Below are 20,125 nucleotides of genomic sequence, written 5' to 3'. Positions count from 1 at the left end.
TGGCATAAATTGCCTAATAGCCTTTATTGACTGACTGATTTCAGAGAGGAAGAGAGAGGGAGAGATAGAAACATCAATGATGAGAAAAAGAATCATTGGTTGGCTGCCTCCTGCACGCCTCCTACTGGGGATCAAGCCTGAAACCCAGGCATGTGCCCTTGACCGGAATCGAACCTGGGGCCCTTCAGTCTGCAGGCCAACACTCTATCTACTGAGCCAAACGGGCTAGGGCCCCTGATAGTCTTTAGATGCTCAATAAACCTTTGTTGAGTTGATCTCAGCTCTTCATTGTTCCTTTTGATACTTTTATGGTTATTACTTTATTACTAGACAATGAAGCAGATGATCATCACAAAGATAGATCTCTGTTAATTTCCATTTTCTTATTTAGACTGTGGAAGAATAGAAAGATGTTCCTCCTGGTCTCTTCTTTTCTACATTCTTTGCATAGTAACCCTGTGTTTTTCTCTGCCCCTGAACCCCAGGCACCTTAGACTTAGATGGAAAAGAGGTGAGGAGTTTGGATGGTGAGTGCAGAACTTTTGAGTTTTCATGTGCTCACCAAACATTGACTAGAAAGAATGTGATATTCTGAACACTTTTTAAAATACTTATGTGGTCTTTAATATTTTTCCCATTTGCATTCTTATTGGCTCAGTGCTGCATTTTTTAGGTTCTGGATCTACTATCTATAATAATAAAAGCCGGGGTTGTGAGGGCCGAGCCCCTTGCATGAATTTAAGCATCAGTCCTCTAGTATAAAATAAGAGCCCCTGGCTTCCCTTTGGTGCTGGGTATCTGTGATGGGACTGCCAATACCAGAGCTCACACATTATAGTTATAATCAGAAGACTCCCTTCCTAATATTACTAGTAAAGATAATTATAGAATGGGGACATAGCATTTTTTTTCTCATTTACTTAAAAGACTATGTCCCGCTGTGGCTTCATGGTTCAGTTGGTTGGAGTGTTGGCCCATACACCAAAAGGTTGTGGGTTCAGTTCCCGATCAGGGCACATACCTAGGTTGAAGGTTCGATGGGACGAGTATGGGATGCAACTGACTGATGTTTCTTTCTTAAATCGATGAGAATTCTCCCTCTCCTCTCCTCTCCTCTCCTCTCCTCTCCTCTCCTCTCCTCTCCTCTCCTCTCCTCTCCTCTCCCCTCCCCTCCCCTCCCCTCCCCTCCCCTCCCCTCCCCTCCCCTCCCCTCCCCTCCCCTCCCCTCCCCCTCCCCTCCCCCTCCTCCTCCCCCCCTCCCCCTCCCCCTCCCCCTCCTCTCCCTCTCCTCTCCCTCTCCTCTCCTCTCCTCTCCTCTCCTCTCCTCTCCTCTCCTCTCCTCTCCTTTCTCTCTCTCTCTCTCTCTCTCTCTCTCTCTCTCTCTCTCTCAAATCAATAAAAACATATCCTCAGGTGAGGATGTGAGGATTTTAAAAAGCTAAAAAAAAAACACCCTATTTTATAATGTGATTTGCCTTTTTCTTTGTCTAAATATTAATTTTCTTTACAAATAGTATAAGGACTTCTACCAATTTAAGTTCTCTTAATTTTAGAAAGATCTGCATTCATCCCATCTTCCTAATTTCTTCCCCTTTATTACCAACTTTGTCCCCTAATTAAAAACTTTTTAACTTTCTAGGCAGTGGGCACTCACCACCTAGTAGCAGTCTAACTTCTCCAAGCCATGTCAACTTGTCTCCAAATACAGTCCCGGAGTTCTCTTATTCTAGCAGTGAAGATGAATTCTATGATGCTGATGAATTTCATCAAAGTGGCTCATCCCCAAAGCGCTTAATAGAGTAAGTGGATGAACTAAGTATGTGTTTAAACAACTCTCCTGGTTTTTAAAAATGTAATTTTATTTTGAGACTGGTTTTAATGACAGGCTCCCTTAAAAATTATTTGGAAAAAATAAGAAAGACAGTTTTATTAAGTTGACTTATTGAACAAAGCCAGTTCTATGAGAATGTTGATTTTACTCCTGACTTAATTCAAATGGAATAAATTAGCATCAGCTGTAGTAATATGCCAGTATTGTTCATGGAACTCTGGGCATTATTTCTCTAGCACCAACATTAGGAAAGGGTCAAATGAGAATGAATAAACTAGGAAGTGTATACAAACCTCAGTTCTCGAACTTAATTTGTTCCAGAAGTCTGTTCTAAAAGAGATTTGCTTGAAAACAGAAACATTTTCTCCGATTAGAAACAATGTAAATTCACTTAATCTGTTCCAGACCCACAAGTGATTCTCTGTTGTAACCTTTCTTATATACAGTCCATGTCCAATGCACTATCCTATCTAATAAAAGACTAATATGCAAATTAACCATCACTCTGCTACACCCACGAGCCACGCCCATCAGCCAATCAGGAGTGAGTATGCAAATTAACCCAACCAAGATGGCTGCGGCCACGGAGCGAGCAGGAGGCTTGGGTTTCCCCGGTAATGGAGGAAGACAAGCTTTCCGCACACCCTGGCTGGCCCAGGCCTCCACTCAAGGCTACAAAGTTTCAATTATAAAAGAAATAAATCCCAACAAAAATGGTGGCAGCCACAGAGCTGGAAAGAGCAGGAGGCTTGAGTTGCCCCTGGCGATGGAGGAAGCAAAGCTTTCCACACACCCTGGCCTGCCTTGGCTTCCTCCACTCAAAGCTACAAAGTTTCAATTATAGAAGATAAATAAATCCCAACAAAAATGGCTGTGGCCATGGCCACGGAGCAAGCAGGAGGCTTGGCTCCGCTCAAGGCTACAAAGTTTCAGTTATAGAATATAAATAAATCCCAGATACCAGAGCCTCCACTTGAGTTGCCGGGAGGTATGGCTGGCCCCTCGCTCAGGCTGCCCCAGGCCCCAAGGGAACCCCCACCCTGACCTGGGACACCCTTCAGGGCAAACCAGCTGGTCCCCACCCGTGCACCAGGCCTCTAACCTATCTAATAAAAGAGTAATATGCAAATTGACCATCACTCCAATACACAAGATGGCTGCCCCCATGTGGACACAAGATGGCCAACAGGGCAGGGCAGTTGGGATGGACCAGGCCTGCAAGGGAGGGCAGTTGGGGGTGATCAAGCCTGCAGGGGAGGGCAGTTAGGGGCAAACAGGCTGGCAGGAGAGCAGTTAGGCATCAGGCTGGTAGGGGAGTGGTTAGGGGGTGATCAGGCTGGCAGGCAGAAGCGGTTAGGGGCCATCAGGAAGGCAGGCAGGCAAGCAGTTGGGAGCCAGCAGTCCTGCATTGTGAGAGGGATGTCCGACTGCCCGTTTAGGCCCGATCCTAGGAGGTTTGACTGTACTTGTTTTTGTATTGAGGTTTTGAATTGAGGTTTGACTGTACTTGTTTTTGTATTAGTGTGGAGAGCTAGCTATAGTAGGTGAAGGTGGAAAAAAGACCCAGTCTCTGCCCCTGGGAACTCACTGTCTTTTGGGGGAGGAAACAGACATTTATAATCTAATGGTATACATGCTATGATAAGAAGAAGCACAGAAAGCCATGGGAGCATTTTGAAGTCCTGAGAAGTCAGAGAAGGATTCCCAGAGGAGGGAGAGGCTGTGATCCTAAGGTTCCTGTAGATGAGTAGAGAAAAGGGACATTGAGAGAGAGGAGGGGAAGTGGAAATGTTCCCATGGAGGTGAAACCCTGTTAAGAAAGGTCTGTAGTCAAGGGGAGCTTGATTGGCTATAGTGTAAGTTGTGGAGAGTGGTTAAAAAAAGGTAACATAATAGGTTGGCAAGGGCCAGATGATGAAAGAGTCCTTTAGCCTTTTACCGGTTTTGAACATTTTCTCACTAGTGATGGAAGTTGCTGGTCAGGTCTACATTTTGGAAAAACAGTATAGAATTGAAATACTATAGTATTAAATGCAGTGGGGCTACATAACAGATAGGGAGACCAGCCAAAACTGGGTATTAAGCTGAGAAATCTTGACAGCCTGAGCCAAGGTAATAGCAAGGCAGTGGAGAGAAGTGTGTGAATTCCAGAGATAATAAGCAGGCAGATTTTGATAGATACTGATTATGGGTTTCCCCTTATTAGAAAACTAGATGCATGAAAATTTGTGCAAGAGTAGGCCTTCCTTCCCCCAGCTGCCGGCACTGGCTTCCCTCCGGCACCCGGGATCCGGGACCCGGGACCTGGGCTACTTTCTTTCTCTGGCCTCCGGCAGGCACCAGGACCCAGACTGCTTCCTTCCGGCCTGGCTTCATCAGGAAGGATGTCTGAAATGACGTCTGGAAGACATCTGGTCTAATTAGCATATTACCCTTTTATTACCCTATCTAATAAAGAGGGAATATACTAATTGACCATCACACCCTCACAAAGATGGCGGCGCCCACAGCCAATAAGGAGGGAATATGCTAATTGACTGTCACGCCTTCAAAGATGGCGGCACCCAGTCCCCTCAGCCCCACTGGGGCGTCAGGCGTGCTGCACGGCCAGGCCCGCCCCCAGGCGGGTCCAGCCACTCCACACACCTGCCTCCAGAGTCCCCTCAGCCCCCCAGCCGCCCAGGACCAGTTCAAGGCGCAGGCAAGCCTCGGATGGCAGCTGCCCAGCTGCCCAGGGTGGGCTGGAGGCACAGGCAAGCCTTGGATGTTGGCTGCCCGGCTGCCCAGGGCCGCCCAAGGCTCAGGTAACCAGGGTCGGCTGAGGCTTGCGCTGTCGGCAGTGGCAGCAGCAGAGGTGTGATGGGGGCGTTGCCTTCCCCTGATCACTGGGTTGCCTTCTGCCCCTGAGGGCTCCCGGACTGTGAGAGGGGGCAGGCTGGGCTGAGGGGACCCCCCCTCCAGTGCGTGAATTGTCATGCACTGGGCCTCTAGTTATAGATATTTGACTTATTTTATATCATCAAATCAAAGCTAGATAACAAACTATTATATAGAAAAGGCTTTTTTTACATGTAGAGTCATTTACATGATAGCTGATAAGCAAAATACTTCTTAGCCCTACTAATACATAGATGGCTGTAAGACTTTGGATTCTGGAATCTTAAGAATAGATTCTAAATCTGTTTTACCTCAAAGGTGTGTGATCTTGATCACATTACTTAACCAATGTAATTCTTCCTTGTATGTAAAATGAGGACAATAATGGTTTCAACTTCAGGAATTGTGGATATTTAAATGAGAATAATCTATCTTGTCTGGCCTGTAACAAGCACTCGATAAATGGTATCTTTTAGAGAGAAAATTAACACTTATTTGCTTTAATATTCCTATGTTTGTTATAGATATAGTTGGCTTCTATTTTTTGTTGGGCATTTTTTCCAACACTCCGGCTTTCTCAGGAATTGGTACTACTGTTATACCTTGGGATTTGCTGTGTAAGACATTACACATTTGGAAATGATTGTATGTGAATTTGTAAGTTTATCATCAGCCAGTCCTTAGACCTTGAACTTTGTTGTTTGTTTGTTTTAATAAGAAATACTGTGAAGGACTCTAGTACTCTTAAGTGTGTACATGAACTGAAAAGTACAATATTCATATATAATTTCATAATAACTGCCCAAAGTTTCAAAATTTATAAAGGAAAATGACTATATTGGATCAGAAAGTTTTGGATCAAATTCAACTTTTAAATGTAGAAAAAATGAAATGTATGTGATCTAGGTGAACATGTACTTTTAAGACAGGACACTTCAGTTAAGGAAAAGAACCTACAACTCAAAAAGGCCTGCTTAACAGGAAGGGTTTGATGTAGCATGTCCATTTCTTAATGTATGTAGGGAAATAAACTAAGGAGAAGCCATTATTACTAGTTTGCCAGTAAAAATTACACTTTAACTTTAAAAAATATTTCTTATGATAGTGGGGTTAAAAGAAAATAAGGATTTGTACAAAAATTTCAAAGTAAAGTTTGTTGATTTTTTGATGTGTTCAGTCATTGTTTTATTTAAGCAGAAGTAAGGACAATCTCTTACACTGAACATTAACTTTTATTCTAAACAATGTACAATTGAATATCAAAACGAATTTGTCCTTTAGGATGGCGATTTTCAACTGGTGTGCTGCAATAATTTTTAAAACACACAATATTTTGACTATTTAGTCAGGGGCACTAACTTCTTTTCTCTTAGAATGTCAAATTAAAAAATGACAGCTGTCAACACAACAATAGCTGTCCGATGTAAATGAATCAAAATTATACCTATTTTTTGTCAGATCAGCAAAAAATAGAACATATTTTTTGGTGTGCTGAAGAATTTTAGAAATTTATGTGTGGCATGAGATGAAAAAGTTTGAAAAGCGCTGCTCTAGAAGCATATGTATAACTAACTATACACAGTAAAAGCTTCCTTATAATCATCACTGATAGTCAATCTTGGATCCCAGTTTCAGGGCCCCGGTTTTCCTGAAATTTTTATGAAATAGAAAATTTAAAAATGCTTATTACCTATTGTACTGGTAATAGGCATGTCTATATTGTCTTCTAACCTGGCCCTATTCACGTAGTATTTTCAATACACAGAGGACTGACTTAATGCAGATTTTCTCCTGCACAGGTGGTGGGTACCCCAAATCCTCCCCCACCCCCAAGTTGTTCAAGGGTCAACTGTATTTATGTTGTTTACCTCTGTAGGCAATGAGCACCCTCTCTCCTTCCCTTCCTCCTCCCTTAGAAACTTAAATCCTTTCCCTGCTCCATTTTTAAAGATCTGTAGTAGTGATACCTTCTGTGTGAACTATGTTATTGACTAGTATGGTTTTATACATTTATAAACTAGATGACAGGGCATGTTGGAAAGAACTTGTGCTTTGAAGCCAGACACGCATTTGAAATGGCTCTACTGCTTATCAGCTGTGTGACTTCAGGTGGTCATTGACCCTCTGAGCATCTATATATGATGAGAATAATCTTATCTAACTTGTAAAGTTGTTGTGGATTCTCTTGTAATTATAATTAAATCTAGAGCTTTAAATTCTTTGGTTTAGTTTATTATGATCTTATGATTAAATTCTATACAAGTTAGCCCATTGAATATAAATCTTTTCTCTACACATATCATTTTGTCAAGGCATTGTTTTTTAACTATATTCTATCTTTTGTCTTGAAGAAGGTAACTTATGAAATGGGTTTTTCCCATTTTGACCTTTATTGAGCATTTCACTTGTCCCAGGCATGGTTTCTAATCTGAGTAAGGAGGAAAAGCACAGCATAAATAGATCTGACCTTTGGAAATGCATCTAAAATAACATACATATTTTAAAGAATTTGGGGTTTTTAGATCAACTGGTTTAAAAGATTGATTCTATTTTGATGATCTATCAAAGGGTCACAAAACATTTTGGAGGTAATTTTCATGCAGCTCTTTTATTTAATGATAACTTGATTTTTCTTACCTATGTCTTTACTCATATTTTCCATTAACTCAAACCTAGTGAAGTAGACATTAGTTACAGTACCTTGTGATGAATACTACTAAACTACCAAATAAGCAATATTTAGTTAACTAAGGATTTTTGAAAACTAGATTAAAAGAAGGTAAGTAACCAGGACAAACCATGTTTAAATTAGAATGGATATGTTCTAATATTAGAATGTTCGAATAATAGGCAAAGGACGGAGAATTTTTAGGGTGAGAAACTTGACAATACTACAGTGTTGGAAATTTGTCATTATACATTGTCAAAATCCATAGAATGTACAGTGCCAAGAGAGAACTCTGATGTATTCTGTAGATTTTGAGTGATAATGATGAGTGTGATATTGATAGTGGGGGAGGTAGAGCATATGGGAATTCTTGTACTTTCTACTTGGTTTTGCTGTGAACCTAAAACTGCTCTAAAAAATACAGTTTATTATTAAATTAAAAAAATCAAAAGTAGATAATCAGAGCAAACTATGTTTAAATTAGAATATATACATTTTGTACGTATAATTTTGTAACAAAATACTGGTTATGTGTCTGTACCTTTTATAGGTTATATCTGCAATATGAGAAATTTGGTTTCTATTTTTATACTTAATAAGTAAACTCTGCCTTCGATTATTCTTTTATTAATGTACAAATACTAATCCTGGGTAAGTTATGTTCACATAACTATTGTATAATTGGGGAAGTGCTTTTACACCTTGTTAACCAGTTTGTAATAGCAGTTACCATAACTTTACTTATGAAATGGGTTTTTCATAAATAATGTGTGAAAAATAATATGCTTTTTTATTTTGTAACTTTAAATATGGGTTTTTCATAAGGTGTAAAAAATAATATGCTTTTTTATTTTGTAACTTTAAATACAGTTTTTTTTATGACTGGGACTAATGTTAATACCAATGTGGACTTTTATCAAAGGATCTCAAAAATATAGACAAGACATCTTTCTAAGACTAAGTAATAGACTTGCCATTTTTGAGGCTCTGGAAATTGTTGCCAAGAATTATGACATGCCTACATTTGTGTACAAAGTAACAAAATCAGAAAACGAACTCATTTTAAACTTGGACAAAGAAGCAAAACTAGTTTTTGATGGCTTCTCAGCATGGCTTGGTTGAGCATACCCTATGCAAAAAGCATAAGACAAGAGACCTGGCCACCAAACTGGGCAGTCTCCCAGTGGGAGCCACAGGGAGAGCTGGAAAGTATATACCGAAATGTATGTATATAACCAGCTAACTCTTAAGAGTCTGGTTTGTCCATTGAATATATTAGTTTCAAGTAGCTTTGTAGGTTAACATCTTACTGTGATTCTAAATTGCTTTCTTAAAAGACTTAAGAAGGTGATTATTATTTTTTTAGTTCCTCTGGATCTGCTTCAGTCTTGACCCACAGTAGCTCAGGAAATAGTCTAAAGCGTCCAGATACCACAGAATCACTTAATTCTTCCATGTCCAATGGAACAAGTGATGCTGGTAAGTGACCTTTGAGAATTTAACTTTTTTTTTTTTTTCTTAAAAATATTTGGGGAAAAATTGCAATACTGGTAGCAGCACAGATTGGCCGTTTACCACAGTCTAAAGATCTGTTTTATTTTAGACCTTTTCGATTCCTATGATGACAGAGATGATGAAGGGGAGGCAGGGTCGGTGGAAGAGCACAAGAGCGTTATCATGCATCTCTTGTCACAGGTTAGGCTTGGAATGGATCTTACTAAGGTAAGAATCAAATTTGGCATTTGCTGTCTTAATGTGTGGATTCTTAGCGATTGTGTGGTGAGTGCGCCTGCAAATATAGTATAATGACATAACTTCTGTTTATACTTTTGTTGTGATTTAATATATATTTAGATGAATAAACTGAGCATTTTTATAAATGAATGAAATAAATAAAGCTAGAATAATTTCCTAGAGGTAGTATGGATGGATGAAGATTTGGATTTTATTGGGGGCAAACAAGGACTAGTATTGGACTTGGTTAGTGTTTGGACAAAAACTAAAGCAGTATAGTGCACACAAGATCAAAATGAGCAGAGTTCTGACCTTGGGCTTAGAGGACCTATGCTAACAACCTACCTCAGCTATTACCAAACCATGTGACCTTGAGCCAAGTCCCTTCGGTAGTGATCTTTAGGTTCTTTATATGCAAAGTGACACACTGACTTACTTCAGAGTTGTAAGGATTAGAACAGATAATGAATGGAAAATTGTATGACACACATTCAGCCATACAATTATTGTGGTCTGGATTTACTAGTAAATCTGGATCTAATCTTGGTGCTCTAGAGTGCCGGATTGATTTAGGAGACTAGTGTATGGGTGCCTTTGTCTATCTCTGCCATTGTGCTAACAGCCTCATCCTTGCACTTAATTCTCACCACAACACTACAAAGTAGGTGTTATTGTTCATTCATTTTATTGATGAGGAAACTAAAACTCATGGAGGTTAAGTAACTTGGATAAATCCTATTAAATAGCAGAAGTGAGATTCTGATCTGGTCTGTGATTTCAAAAGCTATAATTTTTCCATGCTGCCTCTTAAGAGAGTTGAGCAGCAATAGCTTTATATTGGTTAAGTTATTCTACCCAACTTTAGAAAGTTAATAACATTCAGGAGTCTTGCTTTTGTTATGACCAGGTCAAACTATAGTCTTTGTCAGTGTGAGCTTCATTTTGGTTTGGATTTAGAGGGTAATTAAGAAAAAAACTAATCCATAATATTTTCTATTTAAGTATCTAAAATAAAACCTTCACAAGGATAGCATTAACTTGTGGAACCCAACTTACTTGCCAGGAATGTTCTAGATAAAAGAATATTTGTAGGAGTTTGCCCCAAGAATTTTTTCAGTGTTCATTAGATTGCATAATTGCTGCATCAAAATTTTCACTTCGCATTTTAAAGTCATAACCTAATTTTAGACATTGACATTTCTATTTTTTTTTTTTTTGACATCCTCTACCTTGGTTGGTTTTGGTATCTAATTATGGAAGACCCACCTAAAGGTAACCTGAAGGATACTAGGTTTATTATCTCACATAATGAGAAGTCCATAAGTAGAGGAGTTCTGGGGTTGATGAGATCGGTGGGCCAGCATTGTGGGAAAGGACCTACATTCCTCAGTCTCTCTGCTCTGCCATCCTTACATGTTGACCTCTAAGAATGGTAGGAAGTTGCACTGAGTCAGTACATAAGCTTACCTGCCAATCTATCTAAATTTAGATTATGAACATGTTCTGTGGAAGGAAAATGTTTACTTAACATTTAAACTGATAATAAACATTCTAAATGTTACTGCCAGAGTGTACCTTTCTAAGCGTGTGTTCCATCAGCACTCTTTCTATGCTCTAACCCTAACCCAGCCGCACTGGCCCACTGGTCAATTTCTGTCACACCCAATTTCTGTCTCCGTGTCCTTTTCCCTCTCCGATCTTCATTTCTTATTCTTCTGTTTTCTCCTCTTTTTTATTACAGCCTCACTCTCCTCTAAGGCTTTTGTCTAGTGCCTCCTCAGTGCGTTGTTTCCCAGCTCTGCCCTCATTCTAGTCCCCCAAACAGAACATGGTCCTTCCTTCTCCTGAACTTCCAGGGTAATTTGAGCATCTCTTGTATGATGGCATTTAACACGGCGTCTTGAATATGGTGGATATGCAATAATTACTAAATTTAAAGGAATGTTTGCGTATTACGGTGCTCTGTTTCCCTAGTAAATGATTTATCATCTGATACTTTAAAAACTCTTCTTCCGTTTCCTAATGAAATTTTTCCTTTTTTATTGATTATTCCTAATCTTTCTCATTCCTTCTTCCCATATTTCAACATTTTAATTTGCTTTCTCCTCTGCCACATCCCCAGCCCCTCAGCATTTTTCTTCATGGGTTCAGCCCCATGGTAGAAATAGTTCATTGATTCCCATCCTTGTTCTCTTCATCCTTTTGGTCCTTCCTTCAGTGGCTACTATAAAAATTTCTTACTGTGTGATAGTAGCTGAGAATGCAGGTGTGAATAAGGGTGGTCCTTGCATTCTAGGAGCATGTCAGTTACTTGAGGACACAGATTCATAAGTAGATAAATTTCCTAGTGCGCTTGATGATAGAGAAGCATCAGCAGATATGGAAAGTGCACAAACCGCCCGCCCCCCGCAAAGTGAGACAGACCCAATTTTGAATTCCCACATGAATAACAGTACAGTGAGAACATTTCTCACTCTCTTTGAGCTTCATTTTTCTCCCCTGTAAAACAGGGATAATAATTTCTTCACAGCAGGGTTGTTGTACAATTCAGTAAGATAACGTGTATATAATGCCCAGCAGGTATTAGGCACCCAAAGCTTGCCTAGAGTAGTTTGTTGTTGTTGTCACACTGAGCCAGCGAGCTAGAGGGAGGTTCACAGCGGAAGTGGCTTTGAAAATTCAAAACCCCTTCTCTGTTTTTCATCTGCTGGGCAGTATACTGGGCATTCTCAATCAGAGCAGTTTGGGAAGTAGGTATCAGAAGCTGCCAGGGCAGTACTTTGTGGGTGTTACCATGATTAGAATGGATTTTGTTTTTTTCAGCAGTGCAGCAGTCTGTTTCTCTGTAGTAGAATATGATCCTCAAAGCTCAAATGTGTGTGTTTTGCAGGTAGTTCTTCCAACATTTATTCTTGAAAGAAGATCTCTTTTAGAAATGTATGCAGACTTTTTTGCACATCCGGACCTGTTTGTGAGGTATTTGACAATGAACACATTAGTTTATTGTTAAAGATTTTACCAGTAGCTTTCTGCCTTTGCAGGATAGATGGATTCCCGGCCTTTTAAATATTTCTGGATGAAAGGCATTGAATATTTTGTTTATACTAGAGGCCTGTCTGTTTGCTTAGGTTACATGATGGTAATGTTGTTAGGCAACCAATATGTTAAAAAATCTTAAGAGCCCACTAATAGGTAGCCAGTATTTACAGAGCCACATCTATAAGCGTATGTGGTCCAGGACTGGTATTCACTGTTAAATTACTTACACATATCCTGATGAAGTTCAGTTAACTGAGTTCCTCAAACCTTTCTAAAGCACCCATTGTTTCCCAGACACTTCTATGAGCTGGAGAAAGAAAAAGCCAGTGTCTGCCCTTGAGGAGCTTACAGTCTAGTTTCCAGATTACACACTGATTCCTAAACTTTGAATGTAAAGCTTGCGATAGTAGATATATGTACAAAAGACAGACGTCATCGAAAGGTGGAATTGATTTACAAGGAGGTGAGTTAGCATTGCTTTTCAGTGGTAGCAGGAAAATTTTCCTTGTAAGGGGATGTTCTAATCTGTCTTCTGTGGTTTACTAAAGCCAAATACTACAAATCACTGAGCTGTCACAGTGGGTGGACTCATTGGCTGACATTGATATGCATGTTTCCTTCCTGATGAAGATTTAAGAGAACCATTTTACCAATAGCCGAAGGGAAGAATTTCAATTAATATGACACTGTTTAAATTAATACATAATTTAACAAAATGTAAACATTTATTGGTAATGTGTAAGTAAAGATGCAAAGTACCAGTTATTCATTAGATATAGGTTCGAGATTTAAGGGTAGTCTTTATGTATGAGAATTTAAACTTGGAGGTCCCTTAGAGGAACCATTTAAAAATATGAAAAAGTACAGCTAAAATTCCAGTAGATAAGATTAAGTGGAATTCTAAAAATACTAAATCCAAAAAAGGAAACAATGGAACATGTAACAAAGGGGACAAATAGAAAACAAATACTGTACTAGATGGTAGAGTTAAACCCAGCTTTATCAGTAGCGACACTAAATATAAATAGCATACATACTCCATTTAAGAGTGATTTTCAGACTGGATAAAAAAAAGCAAGATCCATCTGTATGCTATTTGCAAGCAGGAGATTTTAAATATGAAATAGAAGGATGGACAAAGACATATGCAAAACACGTATAACAAAGCTGGTGTCACTTGTATTAGTATCAGACAAAGAAGAGTTTTTAAGACAAATATTGCCAGAGACAAATAGGGATATTTCATATGATTAAGAAAAGGTCATTTTATCAAGAATAAATAAGAATCCTAAATGCGTATGTACCTAGTAACACATCTTCAAAATACATTCAGCAAAAATTGACTAAACGGAAGGGGAAAATAGGCAAGTGCACGATTATGGTTGGAAATTTCTCAGGAACTGATTGAACAGTAGCTCCCTGCATGCACTGCTCCCATCTCACCCCCAAGAAAATCTGTAAGGCTATGGAAGAGTCAAACAGCATTACCTATCAGCTTGACCTGGTTGACCTTCTGGACACTATCAATATGTATGACACAGTCTTTCAGGTACACATGGGACATTCATCAAGATACATCATGTACTGGGAAGATGCAATAAATTTAAAATCATTGGAACCATACAGAGTATATTCTCTGTCCATGAAAGAATTAAATTAGAAATCAATAACACAAATACATCTAGAAAATCTCCCAACTATTTGGCAACTAAACAGTGCACTTGTATGAAGTTCTAGAACAAGGAAATTAACCTATGGTACTAGAAACCACAAACAGTGTTTGCCTCAGGGTGAGGGGTGGGGATTGCTTGGAAAGGGGGAGTAAGGAAACTTGGGGGTAATGGAAATGTCCTGTATGGTGATTGATTAAATGGATATACACATCTGTCTCAGTCACCAGACCACACGCGTAAGACCAGTGTGTGTAATTATTTCTATGATACCTCAGTTTTAAAAGGAGACTTTGAGGTAACTCCTGGTCCTGCGTCCTCAGTGTTTCTCAGGGTGGGCCATGATGAGGGTTGCTGCATCAGCTTGCATCCTGTCAGAATGCAAAACACAAATTTTGTCTTTCTCCCTTGCAGCATTAGTGACCAAAAGGATGCCAGAGACCGAATGGTTCAGGTTGTGAAATGGTACCTCTCAGCCTTCCATGCGGGAAGGAGAGGATCGGTTGCCAAAAAGCCATACAATCCCATTTTGGGCGAGATCTTTCAGTGTCACTGGACATTACCAAATGATACTGAAGAGAACACGGTGAGTTCTGCACTGGCGTGTTTAATTGTGTACTGATCCACATTTTGTTTTGTTTGGAGATAGGAAACAGTGATACAGGTAATGATCAGAAGATGCTCTCCACCCATAGAATAGTGTTGTTGGATCAGCATATTTTGAATATAATGAGCAACGGAAAAGAGGGGCCTGAGATAAGGATAGAGATTTAGAAATCAGAGCATGCAAGGCCTTGTGGGCCATAATGATGATTTTATGGCTTATCAGGGTATCATTTTTTGTTTTGAAAAGATCTTTTATTTAGGAAAAAATAAATTAGAAGGGGGCAAAAATAGAGGCAAGGAGACGGTTGAGGGGGCCTTGGCCATTATTTCAGGAGAGACATGGTTGATTGAAGCTGTATTTTAGAATTAGAACTGATAGATGGATTGTGGGGAGGTAAGGGAAAGGGGACAGAGATGAATCCTTGCATGTGGGGCTTCAGCAGTTGATTGGTGCTATTTATTAAGAAGGAAAAGGTTGGATTTGGGGAGGAAAGATCAGGAACTCAATTTTGAAACATCAAGTATGAGCGATCTCTTAGACATGTGAGTGGAGCTGTCAGTTGGGAGTTAGAATTTAAGAGTCTGGAGTTCAAGGGAGAGAGCTAGATGGGAGATGGTGCTTTCGGAGACATTAGGTAGACAGCACAGTTAGAGCAGAGTGGTAGGTGACTCAGACCTGCGCCCAGGGCTCCCAGCACTTAGAGGTTACTTTGAGGAAGACAACCAGCAAGGAAGACTCAAAGTAAAAGGCCTCGAGGAATGGGGAACAAATCCCCTAGCCCGCAGTGCCTGGCACATAATAGTCTCTCAGTAGACATAACTCTTCATATCTTTCCCTTTCCAAGTGACACGTTACATGTAGTCCTTTCTGAAGACAGGCAATCACGTGTCTGTTCTTATCCAGTAGTGTAATTCAGTGCCATGTTGAAAGTGTGCCAGGTGCTCTGAGTGTATAGAGGGGGGAGCAGTAACCACCGAGGAAAGGAGAGACTCCCCTTATTAGAGTCTCTGCAGTGTCATTTTTGTTTCCACATCAAAAGAAAATGATGTTATATTTGCTTGCAGGAGCTAGTTTCAGAAGGACCAGTTCCCGGGGTTTCCAAAAACAGTGTAACATTCGTGGCTGAGCAGGTTTCCCATCATCCACCCAGTAAGTCACAGAGCTTAGCTCCTCTGCAACATCCTCTTGAAACCATGCTGGCGAAAAAGGGTCATGAAAAGCTCATAGGCGAGGTCACTACTATCTTGTTTTATGGCTGCCTGTGTCTTCCCAGTCCTGTGAGGATGGGCGCCTCATATCTGTTCCTTGTATAAGTTCCAAAGACGATTAGCTTCACTGTTATTTTCCAAATAAACCTTTAATGCTTCTAAAGTCATTACACATAATAGCTGTACTGTAGAGACCTCAGCAACTTTGAGACAATTTACTAGTATATAAATGGGATGTAGTTTCTGCTCAGTATATTCCTGATATCGGGGAGAGACCACATCTCCTCAGTGTCTTATTTGCTCATTGACCAGAAGAGCTTACTGACCAGAAGAACAGACAGACATTTTGATTTTAAGCCTCCAGGATTGGCCATCGTCTCATGGTTCAGGGAAGTTTCTGCCCACATGACCCCAAATGAATGTTGACATTGGGGAAAACGGTATAAAAGGCAGTTCTTTGAGGGGTAAAGAATTTTCCTCAAGGAGTCAGTTCTTTCCCCAGGTTAAGGGAATTGGAGAGGTGGGTATAATTACACAGTACACTAATTGTTTTAAACAATTTCTATAGTTTCAGCCTTTTATGCTGAGTGTTTTAACAAGAAGATACAATTCAATGCTCATATCTGGACCAAATCAAAATTCCTCGGAATGTCAATTGGGGTGCACAACATAGGGCAGGGTAAGTCTTTGGGGTGGACTCCCATGTTAATAGAAATTTATGTCATTCTAATGGTCAATTGTCTAAATAAGAAGAAATGGCCCCAGAAAGCCAGCCTGGATGTCATTGTTTGCATGAAAGCACGTTTATTTTTGGTGAAAGCAATGGTGGGGTGCGAGCTTGTTTTTCCCTAAATTGAATGGAGAATCCATCAATCAGACAAGACCTTATGGCCAGCTGACACTAGTCATCAGAGTTCCTGTCCCTTCTCTCCACAGGCTGTGTCTCGTGTCTAGACCATGATGAACATTACATCCTCACATTCCCCAATGGTTATGGAAGGCAAGTAGAGCTGCATCCATTTCTTCTTATCAGCAAGCAGCAAACCCTGCTGTTTCTTAAGCTATGCCCCTCTTTCCTCTGAATTGTTAGCCTTACCTGAAAACTTCCCATTTTGCAGGTCTATCCTCACAGTGCCCTGGGTGGAACTAGGTGGAGAATGCAATATTAATTGTTCCAAAACTGGCTATAGTGCAAATATTGTCTTCCACACGAAACCGTTCTATGGGGGCAAGAAGCACAGAATTACTGCTGAGATTTTGTAGGTATTTTGTTTTTCTGCGTTAGTGCTCTTCTTCTCTGAAATACTGTTCCTTTTGTCTTGAATGATGTCTGTTAGGAATTGACCATTTTAATGGTTCTGTCTTTGTAAACGTATTTCACATCTTGTGTGTCATTTCTCTTCTTAAAATCCCATTTGCAGAAGGAGTCTTAAAATACAGTTCAGAACAATCAGGTCACTGGTGTGATTTCCTTCCTACAAACCCAACTTGCAAATGGGGAACAGAGAGGGGTCTTTCCTAGATCATTTAGCAGACCCAACTCATGGCTTCTTGACTCACTGTGGCCAGATTGGACCATGAGCTAGCCCATGCAGTGGACTGACTCCCACCTGAGTGTCTCCAAGTCGCATTCTTTTTTGTGTGCCTATCTGGGGAAAAACAGTTACGGTCACATCTTGACTTGGTATTGTGGGGACCATCCAGCCCTGGAGCCATATAAGGCCCTTGAAATCATTCAATCAATCATTAGGGGTGAGTTAATTAAATGTTTGACCAAATAGGCTAAATTTTAAGCTGATAATTTTGTATGGCCCACAAATGATGTTATAAAATATCCAAATGGCTCTTGGCAGAAAAAAAGTTCCCACCCCTGGTTTAATCTTTTGTTTTGTGCAGTAATATGCTGTGCAGGCTTGTAGTCTAAGAGCAATAGGCTATACCAGTGGTCGGCAAACTCATTAGTCAACAGAGCCAAATATCAACAGTACAACGACTGAAATTTCTTTTGAGAGCCAAATTTTTTAAACTTCTTCTAACGCCACTTCTTCAAAATAAACTCGCCCAGGCCGTGGTATTTTGTGGAAGAGCCACACTCAAAGGGCCAAAGAGCCACATGTGGCTCGCGAGCCGCAGTTTGCCGACCACGGGGCTATACCATACAGCCAAGGTGTGTCGTAGGCTGTACCACTGAGGCTTGTTTAAGTGCATTCTAATTATGTTTGCACAAGAACGAAATCGCCTAAAGACAAATTTCTCAGAACATATCCCATCGTCAAGTGGTACATGACATTAATAGAGGACAACTGGATTCTCCTACTTACTTGCAGTTAGTTGGTTGCTACATGGGAAACACTCTACACTTGTGGGAAAATTAGAGTGGAAAAGGCAGATAACGCCTTAGTGTTATAAAAATAGTTTTGATCTAAGAGGATCTTGGGAACCCCAAGGGGGTGCCAGACCACGCTTTGAGAACCACTGCACAGTGACCTAAACCTGGTGTCCTATGATTTTTTTTTTCATTTGTACCCCTTCCTCAAAGCTCCTAAATCATAGAGGAAACGTAAGGTTTAGTCCAATGATAGAAGCTTCATCCCTCTACCCTGTGTATTTTTCTCTCCGACCTCTCTCAGCCTCCTTCTGGCCTTTGCCTTGCCCCCCCCTAACTTGTCCTTTGCTGTGATGCTTATCTTTCCAAATTCCATACCTGCCATACATGCCATTATCATGTCCAAGTAGAGGTCTCTTGGGACCTTTGAGGAAGGGATCCTTGTCAGGAAAAGAGGTCAAACTGTTTGACCCAGTGGTCCTTTTCAGCCTCAGGTTGAAAATCTGGTCTCTGGCGTAACCAAAACCTTCCCTGACCTTCATCCCAGCAGTTTTGCCCTTGAACTCCGGTGCTCACCTATCTCCCCACAGCACTTACCACCCAGAATTTATGGTGGCGTTTCTCCCCACTAGGCTGTGAACAGCCTGAGGGCAGGGATTGTTGCTAGTTTGCTGCTGTCACCAGCTCAGGGCCCATCTGGTTCTTACAGTTGACTGGGAAATCCAGTTCTGTTAAGCTGCTTTGCCAAAGACTTCACAGCTGCTCTTCTGTGTTCTGCTCCGTGTAGATAGGTCCCCCTGACCAGATTCTTTAGTAATTTTCAACTTGAGACTGACACAAATGTTTCTTTTCTATTTAGTTCTCCAAATGACAAGAAGTCCTTTTGTTCAATTGAAGGGGAATGGAATGGTGTCATGTATGCGAAATATGCAACAGGGGTAAGAAGCTATATTTTGCCACTTGTTTCAGGCTACATTGAATTGTAGCCTATCCTTTACTCTGGCTTCCTTCATCTGGAAATTGAACCCTCCAGGCCAGCTTTAATGCCATCTCTTCAGGGCAAGCCTTTTCCTTTCCCTACCTCTTCCTCAGCAGTAAAGGGAGTAGAATGATTTGACTTTCCTCTCAAAACATTCAAGAATAAATATGCTGTACACCTGAAACTACTACAGCACAATACTGAATGTAAACAAATTGAAAAAATATTTTTTAATAAAAATTTTTAAAAAGAAAAAATGTTAAAAAATGCTTGGCACATAGTAAAGCACCCAGTAAATGTTACCTATATCATTAGAATGTGTGGTATGTTTATAAAATGAAGTGCTGAACTAATTTGTGTTTATATGCAGTTTGATTTTGTGTAAGAAATGTATTGGCCAAAACCGGTTTGGCTCAGTGGATAGAGCGTCGGCCTGCGGACTGAAGGGTCCCGGGTTCGATTCCGGTCAAGGGCATGTACCTTGGTTGCGGGCACATCCCCAGTGGGAGGTGTGCAGGAGGCAGCTGATCGATGTTTCTCTCTCATCAATGTTTCTAGCTCTCTATCCCTCTCCCTTCCTCTCTGTAAAATATCAATTTTAAAAAAAAATTTAAAAAGTATTCCTTTAAAAAAAAAAAAAATGTATTGCGTGCCTGGCACCAGGGATACAGGAATGAGTAAGATAGTCCTTGCCCTCAGGGAATTTGCAAAGGGTACCTAATTAAGATAGGGAAGGTGGTATGGGATCAACAGGAGTCAATGAACTGGATTTCGGATTTGGAGAATTTGAAATGTAAAAAGCACTTCAGCATACTTATCTTTAGTATTAGTTGTTTATGGGTCTAGCTCTCCAAGAGATTACATCCTGAGTGTGTGGCATCTGGTCACGTTGAAAATGTTTATTGAATTGAGCCTCTACTAAGACTTAAAACTGTATTTTAAGGCTGAAGATTGCTGATGAAACCATCTTTCTCAATATGTGGGATTTGATTATAACATCTATTGAAATCTTCTGGGAAGAGTTGACTCTTCTTCTTAGAACAGGTTGAACAATAAAATATGTCTACCTCTTCTGTTTCCTAGGAAAATGCAGTTTTTATAGATACCAAGAAATTGCCTATAATCAAGAAGAAAGTGAGAAAGTTGGAAGATCAGAATGAGTATGAATCCCGCTGGTAAGGAGGCA

The 20,125-nt window shown here is 40.3% G+C and overlaps 1 protein-coding gene across 26 annotated transcripts in view; it reads left to right on the top strand.

Annotated features, from left to right (window-relative positions):
* OSBPL9 (oxysterol binding protein like 9) overlaps positions 1 to 20,125 on the top strand; it is a gene marked incomplete at its 5' end in the record, with an annotated part of 136,723 nt that overhangs the window by 113,751 nt on the left and 2,847 nt on the right. For all 26 annotated transcript variants that reach the window (XM_080658055.1, XM_080658052.1, XM_080658054.1 and 23 more), the window contains 11 exons: positions 1,640 to 1,799; positions 8,743 to 8,855; positions 8,980 to 9,098; positions 12,001 to 12,086; positions 14,234 to 14,405; positions 15,491 to 15,575; positions 16,203 to 16,313; positions 16,571 to 16,634; positions 16,753 to 16,893; positions 18,820 to 18,898; positions 20,023 to 20,114. In XM_080658055.1, coding sequence (XP_080514181.1) covers positions 1,640 to 1,799; positions 8,743 to 8,855; positions 8,980 to 9,098; positions 12,001 to 12,086; positions 14,234 to 14,405; positions 15,491 to 15,575; positions 16,203 to 16,313; positions 16,571 to 16,634; positions 16,753 to 16,893; positions 18,820 to 18,898; positions 20,023 to 20,114 — 1,222 coding nt within the window. The remainder of the gene's footprint in view (positions 1 to 1,639; positions 1,800 to 8,742; positions 8,856 to 8,979; positions 9,099 to 12,000; positions 12,087 to 14,233; positions 14,406 to 15,490; positions 15,576 to 16,202; positions 16,314 to 16,570; positions 16,635 to 16,752; positions 16,894 to 18,819; positions 18,899 to 20,022; positions 20,115 to 20,125) is intronic.

The sequence above is a fragment of the Plecotus auritus genome, assembly GCF_963455305.1.
Source record: "Plecotus auritus genome assembly, chromosome: 2".
NCBI classification, from domain to species: Eukaryota; Metazoa; Chordata; class Mammalia; order Chiroptera; family Vespertilionidae; genus Plecotus; species Plecotus auritus.
Note: the sequence above shows the minus strand (reverse complement) of the source record. Positions and strands in the feature narration are given on the sequence as shown.